Genomic DNA, 11,342 nt, shown 5'->3' with positions numbered 1-11,342 from the left:
GCATTCTAAGTTGGTATAACACTCAGCCTTTGCAGACCATGCTTTGGAAAATGGTCCTCCCCGCCCCCCTCCCATCTAGGTTTTTAACTTTACTATCAGTATTTCTCCTTCGGGACTTCACTTCCTCCGTTGTCAACATACACTTACTCTTACATTGAGTTTATTATCTCTTTACTTTTCATGGCCTTCACTGTGTCAAGTTAAACGCTATGTGAAAACAAAACAGGTTTAGACTGTTAAGAATCTACAAAATCCACACAAATCCGTTCAAGGCTCTTTGAAAGCTATCACAAACCATTTTTTTTTTTTTTTTGTTGTTTTTGGTGCTGGCCTGGGAGCTGTTCCTGAACATTTTTTTTTTTTCCCCTCAAGGCTAATGGTCTACCACTTGGCCACACCTCCACTTCTTGCTTTTTGGATAATTGGAAATAAAGTCACACAGACTTCTCGCCTAGGCTGGCTTTGAACTGCAATCCTCAGATGTCAGCCTCCTGAGTAGCTAGGATTATAGATGTGAGCCACTGGTGCCTGGCTAAGATATATTCATAATCTGACATGTTGACCTTTGTGCAACTAAAAGGTAACTAAAAAATATTCACCAAGTATTCACTGAGGATTGAAATAGGATGACAGAACCCACGAGTAATTTAACGAGTCCTCTTGTGACAAGATTCAGGGGTTGGAGGTGCAGCTTACTTGAGGTGCTTGCCTACAAGTTCAAGGTCCTGAGTCCCAACCCCAGTGTTTTTTGGGGGGGAGGGGAAAAGAGATGAAATTCTTTTTTTTTTTTTTTTTGTTGGTCGTGGGGCTTGAACTCTGGGCCTGAGCACTGTTCCTCAGCTCTTTAGCTCAAGGCTAATGCTCTACCACTTGCCCCACTTCCGGTTTTCTAGCGTTTATTGGAGATAAGAGTTTCACTGATTTTCTTGCCCAGGCTGGCTTTGAACTGAGATTCTCAGATCTCAGCCTCTTGAGTAGCTAGGATTACAGGCGTAAGCCACCGGCGCCCGGCTTCACCCATGTTTTTTAGCCTGAGTACCAGGCTTGAGGCTCAGGGATGACAGCACAGCATGAACAAGACAGAAAACAAGAACTACCTTGGAAGGCACATGCCCAACGGTTTACAAAAAGTCTGGTTTCTTTTTCTAGTGTATGATTGTATATTCTTTTTAGCTCTGTCCTCCTTTATTTTTTGGCCAGTCTTGGGGCTTGAACGCAGGGCCTGGACACTGTCCTTGAGCCATTTTGTGCTCAAGGCTAGTGCTCTGCCACTGGAGCCACAGCCCCACTTCTGGCTTTTTCTGTGTATGTGGTACTGAAGAATCACCCCCAAGGCTTCCTGCATGCTAGGCAAGCAAGCATTCTACCACTAAGTCACATTCCCAGCCTGTTAGCTTCATTTCTATAGTTTTGAAAGATTATTCAAAAACAAGATACACACTTACTCAAGTGACAAGAGCCCTTGCCTAGCAAGCATGAAGCCCTGGACTCAATTCCCAGTACTGCCTCCTCAAAAAGATATATACTGGTTACTTTTCTCCATTTCTCAGGTGTCTTATTCATTAGTAGCCAAAAAGAACTAGCAAGCAAACTGGTAAGGAATGGAACCAGTTTTCTTCCATGGAGCTCACAGTGCAAACTCTTGGTACATCACTGGAATGAACAGCAGTGCTAGTCCACTGTATGATTTTTCCTCTTATGTCCACTCTGGGATATGTATGGTGTGCTAAAATATCTTATAAATAGGAAGGAACACAGCAGAGAAAAAGACTGTTGAAAGTTGTGTGTGAGAGGTCTTTGATGCAAGTTAAAAAAAGGCAGATACTGACAGAAAGAAGAATGGAATTCCTAAGGCTTGTATCATACAAGAGTAGTGACTGAAAAATCCAGTGTCATTTTGTAATTATTCCCTAAAGACAGTTAATATTGGGTTATAAGGGAAATTAATCCTAAAAATAAAATTACAAATGAAAACCCTGGGCTAGTTTTAAAGGAAAAAATAAAGCAACACTCTTCTTATTCTAACTTTCTGTAACACCTGGGAACTTTGCTGGATTGAAGTTGAATGAAAGAATCAGAACTACTCAAGAGAATCATTGCAGGTACACAAAGTAGAGAATAAAATTTTAATAGTATCAAAAACAGAACTTCTTTTGGCCAATTTAGTAGTTGCTGAATAAAATTGCAAAATGTTACTCAGAAACTGACTTAGCTTCTAAATCGAGCCAGAATCACACTCTGAATATTACTTGAGTATATACAAGTACATCCCATGATCACATGCAGAGACACAAAACAAGAGCATTGTAAATCCAAAATCACCATCTCTGTTAATGAAATAATGAATTAGAAACAAACACACTGGTTCAGTAATTCAGAACATCTATTCTGAAAGGGGAGGGAAATTGAATGTTGCTCTTTCCAAGAATTCAATTTGTTTCCTCAATATGAAGAAAAGGAAGCACATATATTCTTTTTGGGCATGGGAACATACTTTTCTTTTTACTCAATGGTATGAAATGAAAACGCTTCATGGGATTCCATTCTTTTAAGGTAAAATGGTCTCTTCACATTCCAGTGGTTGAGGAGGAATCCTTCCAGTTCTTAGGCATTTGAGTGTCATACCACCTACAGCAACATATGTTCAAGTACCCTTAATGATACAGTCATACAACATGGGTTTAATTTTCCTGAGAACTAAATTAGACCTACAAAATAAACAGGTTATGAAAATGACCTGAGTTCCTAGGAATCTCTAAATTCAAGAGATTGCTTCAGCTTTGCTAAGATCTCATCAAAAGCCTTTTATAGCAAGGGTTTCTTAGTGAGTCATGTACTTGGTCATGGGGGACTTAAGAATTTTTTAAACACTAAAAAGTGCTCTTTATGTTGTGCAAATTCAATGGAAGGCCAAAACAGCCAACAGTACTGATGGTGTGGAGTAGAATCTAGAAGGCAAGCCAGTCTCTACTGCATTATTAAGAAAGGAGCAGGGGGGATGGATGCCTGGCCAACGCTCCTCCCATCTGACAATGATTACTGGGAAGCTAAGAAATTCCGGGCAGCGCTGGGGGTATGGCTCAGGTGGTAGAGTGCTTGTGGAACAAGCACAAGGCTCTGAGTTCAATCCCCAGTACTGCCAGAAAAGAAATGATTTCTTCTTTGTGAGCTAAAGCTAAGTAAAGACAGCACCTTCAGTGGAACCTAGTGGACACCACTCAGAAGTGAGGGCTGCTGTGGCAGAGATGGCTACTTAACCCCGCTCCACGGAACTCTGTGTGTGAGAGCCCGAGAGCACACATGGAGGGTAACGTACTGGTTTCTTGATTGTTTCTTCACTTTCCGCTGTCTGCAGTCCACAAGTCACATGTGAATCACCAGTCACTAAACATCACATGGAGGTCTGGCTTCAATCCAAGCTTTGCTGATTATGCTACGTGATCTAACACAGGCACGAAACGTCTTGGTGCCTCGATGCAATAATGTGTTACAGGGCAATAACACTCATTTACTTACCTCTAGGAGCTAGTATACGGATTACTGAAGGGACCCCTTAAAGCACTTTGAGCTCCTCAGATGAAAGCACTGTGGAGACAATGACACCAAGGCAAGCCTGGCAGCACCCAGCCGCATCACTTGTGCTGGGCTCCCATGCTTTCTTCATCACATCAGGATAACATGTGAGTGGCACTCCAGTGCTTCATCTTAACTGTTTGGCACACAAATATGAATGTGTTTGAAATACTTGTCGTATTTCCTATTCCAAAGGTGTTTTCTAATTTTCTAGTAAAGTTGATGAAATGTACCCTCCGTGGAGTACTCTGTCAAGCTTAGAAAAAATTTAGCTTTCTCTGAGATACATATGACATAATAAAAAGTTCATCTTTATTTTAAAATAAGTGAACTAATGTGTGAAGCCACAAGTTTTTAATGGAAAAAAAATACTGACTCTGCCACAGTGTCATATATTCATCTGAAGAGTACAAAGATGGAGAAAAGGGGTCTTCATACTCTAGAAAATAAATGTGGTTCTTAAGTTTGTTCAAAGGAAACATTAAAAAATGTAATGTTTCAAATGGTGAAATAAAGCATTTAGTCAATAATAAATTATAAATACAGTAGTTCAATTATTGTTTTAGCATTAGACTTTTAAAACATTTAAAATCTGTTATAGTCTTTCAAAAGAATTGTGGAAACTTTCATGGAAATCTCAACAATGATACCACTTGCAATCTTTAGCTAGGATCCACTGGACCGTTGCCATTGTGGACCTACAGTGGTTTAGGTTTATGTATGAGACTTCAAAGCATCAGTACATCTTTATACTCTGCAGAAATTAGGTAGTGATGGTAACTACACACAGTTCATCCAAGCCTTCCTCACACCGGGTGTTGTGTCACTTCCTGTGGTTGATAATCACTGCACTTTCTGTGCAGTGACTGATACTCAAAATGATGGAAACTATAAGTAACTTGTTTTAGACTGAAATTTTGTTTTCTTTTTTAAAAAATAAAGTGCTTTTAAATTCAAACATTTCTTTCCCTAAACAAAACTGGAACATACTTAATCCTGGAATCTCCGTATCTTGACATACACATTTTAACAGAAAAAAAAAATCAGTTTTGGGCCATTAATGTCCTTCAAGAGTTCAGATTGGATCTAAATTGGGTTTTGCATCATTATCGTGCTCATGTTTATACATGAAGGTTAACAGAAAGAGGGCCACATCCAAAGATGACCAATAGGCAGTATGCGACGTGACAGCTGACCAATAGCGGCTCTCCACAAGGCCTTCTCTGAGCTCAAAATCAATCCTTTGATCCAATTCCACTGCAAAGAAGAGAGATTGAGTAAGGATTACATTAAGATACGATGGTACAGATGATGGAAACAAATTTCTAATCGCCCATGCCCTTTTAGAGAGAATTTTTATTCTTATCTCATGGGATACTCAAAAGAGGCTTAGTAGCTCAGGAGTCCACTTCTTTGTCTGCTAAGCCAACAGGCAATAATAAAGAAGGAAAATTAGTACAGTGGCATAGTTCTGGAGGGAAACCCTCCTGCCAAAAACCTTAAGCTTAAATACTAGCATTTCCACCTTTGTGCTTAATCTGTTAAGGAAAACACCACCCTTACAAATTATGGTCCAGGTTTGCAAAAGTAATGGAATGGAACAGATCACTCAAGACTTCCTAGTTAGGAGGCCCCTATATGCCAGCGGGTTCTGTGGTGGATCTGTTTTAAGGTCACCATCTTTTTGCAGTCCAAGAATATCTTCTTCATTAGGCTGAAAGTCCTTACATAACCGCCATACATACTTGCCTGAATCAATTCAGAGGGGTCTGACATGAGCTTGGGTTGTTCAAGTGCTCGTTAGACAGTTCTAAGAGATTTTTACTGGATTCATTTAATAGATTATTAGAAATAATACTTGCAAAATATGGTGGCCATGCCTATAATCTCAACATTCAGAAAGTAGCAGCAGAAGGACTGTAAATTTGAAGCCAGCCTGGGTATATAGTAGGATATTGCTTTAACGAAAGACATTTTGATCTTTAAGAACTGTCAGTGAGCCAGCTCTTCCCCCTCAAGTTCTGTCTCAATTGTTTGAGGACAGCACAGTTATAGGTCAAGTCCTTTATTCCAACAGTATTTTGTAGGGTCTACCTTATAAACAAGACAAAAATGCCCATAACACTACTAGATACTTGAAGTCTCTTCTCTGTTTGAAATGCGAAAGAAGTGCAAAATCCAGCAAAAATCAAGAAGGCTGGAGTGAAAAGTTGGGTTTTGCTTTTATGCTGGGAATTTGGCAGACACACATAGAAAATTCTATCACTCTAGGAAATAATACATGCGATTAGTTAATACAAATTTTTAAGCAGGTATTTTGTGGTAATACCACTTTGCAATGTGAAACTGCTTTTAGTTATTTTCTATTCAATTATGCTTCTTTGATGAAGAAGATTCAAGGATTTATCCATGGATTTTTAGGGGAGGTTTACATTAAAGTAATATAATGCCTATCTGGCTCTAATAACTTATAGACTACAAAGGCTGTTTACAAACATCTTCTGACTACATTAATTTTTTCCCATAGTTAAAACAAGTTAAAAAACAAGTCAGAAATAGCTGGAATCCATTGGACCTGTGAGGTAAGAACTTCTAATCTTTGATATTTTTTCTTCTATGAAGCTATGCACTGGATTTTAGGCACATTCAATAATTACAACAGACTGGCAGATGAGAAAAGGAGAAAAAACGAATTCTCAAGCACAAGGAAGAGAAACCAAGAAGTTGCTTATAGGAAGAAAAGAGGAAACAGAAAAGAGAGTAACCTATGTTAAGGTTGGTAAAGATTTTGAAGAACTTACTTCCCTAGTCTAAAACTATTCAGCTGAAACTTAATAGCCAGATTTTTCCTGTTATAACAAGTGTTATTTGACAGCACCACTTTGATCTTGTGTTCCAGAAATTTACTCATATTTAACATGCTACTGTCTTTAACACTGCCTTTCAGAGTGGACACTCAGACATTAAATTACTTTCCTATTACATGCCATTATCACTTTTACCACCCATTGGGACTTTAATTATATTAACAAGACTGGCTCTCCCTATCCTTTTCCATCTGTCTTTGGTGGAACACATTGGAAAGAAATGAGATAGCCAGCTTTTTCCTCATGAACCTGTTCTAGTCTTTCATCTCCCTTAAAAGATTTACTTCCTGCAGTCTGGCTGTCAGTGCTGTTACCGCACATTTATGCTGGTAATTGGAAGGACAGGTGGAAAACTAGGTGGCCTGGTACATCCTCTCCTTCCTCTCTTCTGTGTGCATCAAGAATCCTTAAGAGAATTATGGTCTAAGGAGCAGCACCATTCTCTGTGTGATGTGAAATACACTCTTGGCCAAGGTTCAGATGTAATTAAAGCCTTTCCATTATTACAATACCAAAAGTGAACATGGGCTGGCAATTTTCCCACTTTAAGGACAGATGATGATAAATATTTTTTTTTTGCCCTCTTTCAAATGCAGAAATGCTAAAAGTTCTTCATCTACAAAGACAATGTGGTTCTTAAAAGTTTAAGAAAATTATGGGGGGGAGGGGGGAGGCTGGGAAGGGATGTGAAGGGTAAACAAAGGAGGAGGCTGCAATGCTTGGTAAGAAATGTACGCATTATCCTGCCCATGTAATTGTAACTCTTCTGTACAGTATGTTCACAAATAAAATAAAATTAAATTAAAAAAAAGTTTAAGAAAATTAAAGCTAAGAAAAGCTGTGGTTTAGTCACAGACATCTGCTCTTTGCTTATACTAACATATATAATTTTCTTTCTGAGGAGTCATATATATGGCATATTTCCTTCCCTATTCCCCAAATCATTGTGTTGGTAATCTCTATACATGAAGGTGAGCCATCTAGTTAGTAATGCACTTTCACTAGAGAATTCTGGGTATGAGGTCTGTCAACATGAATATGAAACTGAAAATAACATACATGAATATAAAATAAGCGTCTTGGTAAGTATAATGTATACTAACTAAACATGTTTTTGTTTTTCTTTTTTTTTTTTTTTGCCAGTCATGGACCTGAACTCTGGGCCTGGGCACTGTCCCTCAGCTCTTCAGCTCAAGGTGAGCACTCTGCCGCTTGAGCCACAGCGCCACTTCTGGCCTTTTCTGTTTATGTGGTGCTGAGAAATTGAATCCAGGGCCTCATGCATGTAAGGCAAGCACTCTACCACTGAGCCACCTTCCCAGCCCCCTGAACATGTTTCTTATATTTAATAGAAGCCTTTCAACCTTCCTGGACAAAAAAATTTCAAAAATGTAGTGACTCTTATAAAACACCTTATTTGTAATTCTGGTCATATTTGTAGGACATTGGCTTTAGAAATATATGTACTCGCAAAGGATAATGTATGCTTCTAGATGATTTGTGATTCATTCAGAAGAAAGATGATTCAGTATCACTTAGTTCTGTCTTGCTTCAGAGCAGCTACACTTCTGATATGGCTTGGTATTGGAAAAGGAATATTCACAACTTGTGAATTATCATTGTTCCAAAAATATTTAACAACATTCTCTAACTATTCTTGACTTAAAATAGTAACAAAAGTTCCAAAATACATTTTATAATCAGGTGTCATTTCTGTCAATTTTATCCTAGAAGATACCCATGTTTCAAATAGCTGATGACTGATGAGCGCTGTATCATAAAAAACTTCAGAAAATGGCCACTTTTGTTAAGACCCTCTACAATCTGGTCTAACATTTCCAATAATATTCAGAACTCTTCCCTTCCACTTCTCTGAGGTTCTTTTCAAGTAAACTTAAGAGTTTTTCATATCACACAGGCATTACCCCCCTGTGGTCCTTCTCCCTGCAGTATCTTTTCATCTTTAGAAGTCTACATCTCAATTATTTTATGATGTGAAAGCAATTTTTCAGGTGAAAGCAATTTCTCATTCCTCAGAACTGACAAGTCTTTTCACCTGGAACTCTGTTATGTGGCTCATACTACCATACAATGATATAATTATCTTCCTTCTCTACTAGAACATATGCTCCCTACAAAACATTTAGTTTCTTAGCAACTTTATGGGCAGTACTGAAATCTGTGTCTTCTCGGTATCTTTTCTAGTGACTACCATGGTATATCTTGACACATGAAAAACATTTAATAGAGTAATTGGATAAGTCAAACAAGGAAAGAGCAAACGAGAGCCATATCAATTTTGCCAACTGAACCTTCTGAGTGTAGATATGCTCTGTGGTCTAACTGCTAGGGTGTAAGGATGACTTGGAAATGTAAGGCTGGTTTACTGCAGGAGAAATATATGAGAAGATTAAGTTCCCTTCTCACTAAAAATGAGTTCAGGGTTAGCCTGGGCTAACCTTACATAACCTTACATAAAAGAACAAAAACCCCAAACTAATACCACGTCAAAACAACAACAAATATTATCAAATAAACTTTATAAATTAAATATAGTTAAAATATCCACAAAAAGCCCTGAAAAACTTTTTCTCACTAAAGATAAATTCCACTATTAAAAATAGGAGAGAGAAGCTGTGAAAAAAAGTTATTTATGGCCGGGCGCCGGTGGCTCACACCTGTAATCCTAGCTACTGAGGAGGCTGAGATCTGAGGATCACGGTTCAAAGCCAGCCCAGGTAGTAATGTCTATGAGACTCTTATCTCCAATAAACTACCAGAAAAGCAGAAGTGGCACTGTGGCTCAAGCAGTAGAGCACTCGCCTTGAGCTGAAGAGCACAGGGACAGTGCCCAAGCCCAGAGCTCAAGCCCCACGACTGGAAAAAAAAAAAAAAAGTTATTTATAAAAACAAATTTAAACTGTTAAGATTAATCCTTAAGAAATTGGGGATTTAGATGAGTAGAATCCAAGACCCTGCATGCCATTCTCAACACTAATTAAAAAAGAATTAGTCCTTTAGTCATACATTTAAAGAAGGCTAAAACTAGAAACATGGAAAATACCTTTCGTATTCAATAATACTATTTCTTAAAGTAGATTTATCCCCATAAAGTACATTAAATATTTGTATTGGAACCAGTTATCAGCTATAAAAAACCTGTAACCCTAAGTGTTAATATTTGAAATGACTTGAAATGAGGTTTTTTTTATATTGTTAAGTATATTACATTTAAAGAATAATGAACCTCTTTTTGAAGCCTTTAGGAAAATAAACTGGCCTAATGCCTTTCTTGACTCTCTAAGGTTCACTCTTAGTAGAAAAATACATGAGGATCATATATTTTAGCACATTAAATGGCTATTTTATATAAAAACTGATCCAATTTTTTTTAAATGAGCAGAATTCTTAGATTTTTTTTATAGTATACTGAGTGCTATTCCTAACATATACCATACCGAGGCTATTATCTTTATTCTGCATTACATTTTCCGGAAAAAGAAGTTGTGGGAGATAATAGAACGATTCTTGAAGTCTGAAATCTGTGAAAACAAACAAACAAACAAGATGCTGTAAAGATGAGGCTGATGGTTAAAAATGGCCTTCAATGCTGCAGTGGCCAAATTTTAGAATAATATATTTCTAATTAAGCTGGCTAAGTCTAGAATACATAAAGAAGTACAGTCCTGCTGGAGGCATGGTTAGAATCCTTGCCTAGTAACCACTAAACTCTGGGTTCAAGCTCCAGTATTGTAAAAATGTATACTCACTGGTTTTTTTTTTTTTGTAACAAGCTCTTTCATGGAAAATGTAAGCATAATTAAACTTAGAAGTATATATGTTATAATCTGTTAATACCTAGATATTTCCTAAATTTGCCAATTTAATCTTAACCCACTAATATGTTATAGACAAGGGCATAGGGAATGAAACCTTAAACTCTCTGAAACTTTTCAAGAGAAATGAAGACTAGTTACATAAGGCATACCAACTTGATGAAAATAAAGAGTTCAACACTCTTTTTCAAAGAGTCAAAGGCTGACTGATCATGAAGGCACAGCCAGGTCCTTCTTAGCCTCAGACAGTGAGAGAATCGAGACAGTGGCTCCAGAGTAGGGGATATCCAGAACGGAGGGAATCAAAGCTGAGTTGACGAAAGAAAGGAAGGAAGGAAGCCAGCCACCTAGTCACAATGACCAAATTTCATAAGATGATTTAAGGCAGAACAGCGTTATGATTTTTAAGATATTGTCAAGATAGAAGTTATGATATAAAGAATTGATCTAAGAATTACAAAGAAGAATATATTATTGAAGCAGTAAAATAATTAGTATAGCAAATCTTGAGGATTTCATTTAAATTGCAAAAATTTACTAAAGCAGGAATACAATTTTAATAGTTATAGCTCAATCTGGACACACACACACACACACACACATATAAAACAAAGACATGATCAGCTCAGATTTAGTTGAGACTATGGTTGACAAATTTATCATTAGGACTAGCAAATAATTTACATGCAAGAATGAGAGAGGATATGGCAAGGGGTATAGTTCAATGGCCCAGTACTTGCCTAGTACATATGTTTTGTGAAGATTAGATCTTCCACTACTACTGTTCTAGGAAAAATAGCTTTTCATATTATCATTTTGGAATTAACATAATAGCAAGCAAAACAAGTTTTCTTCCGTCAAACCAAGAGATTCTATATGTGTTTTCATTACTCTTTTTCTGGAGCTCAACTCCTTATTCTGCTCTTCTTGCTCTTTCAATTTTTTGCTTATCAGTATCACTGCTGTATATTAACAGTATTACAAGAAACTATCATTTTTAAACTGCTACCCTAGAAAATTCTTTCAAGTTACTTTTCCTCAGAAGTTAAGGCTTTGACATCTACAT

The 11,342-nt window shown here is 37.4% G+C and overlaps 1 protein-coding gene across 8 annotated transcripts in view; it reads right to left on the bottom strand.

Moving 5' to 3' along the window:
- Nucleotides 1-2,096: 2,096 nt before the first annotated feature.
- Nucleotides 2,097-11,342, bottom strand: part of LOC138815808 (phospholipase DDHD1) — a 69,844-nt gene continuing 60,598 nt past the window's right edge. For 4 of the 8 annotated variants that reach the window (XM_070005154.1, XM_070005157.1, XM_070005155.1 and 1 more), the window contains 2 exons: nt 9,899-9,982; nt 2,097-4,830 (listed from right to left, as the gene is read on the bottom strand). In XM_070005154.1, coding sequence (XP_069861255.1) covers nt 4,649-4,830; nt 9,899-9,982 — 266 coding nt within the window. In that variant the 3' untranslated portion in view covers nt 2,097-4,648. The remainder of the gene's footprint in view (nt 4,831-9,898; nt 9,983-11,342) is intronic. The other 4 variants (XM_070005156.1, XM_070005160.1, XM_070005158.1 and 1 more) reach the window with 1 other exon arrangement.

This window comes from Dipodomys merriami, unplaced genomic scaffold, assembly GCF_024711535.1.
Source record: "Dipodomys merriami isolate MVZ:Mamm:240054 unplaced genomic scaffold, mDipMer1.0.p SCAF_670, whole genome shotgun sequence".
NCBI classification, from domain to species: Eukaryota; Metazoa; Chordata; class Mammalia; order Rodentia; family Heteromyidae; genus Dipodomys; species Dipodomys merriami.
This window is presented reverse-complemented; position numbering and strand designations above follow the sequence as displayed.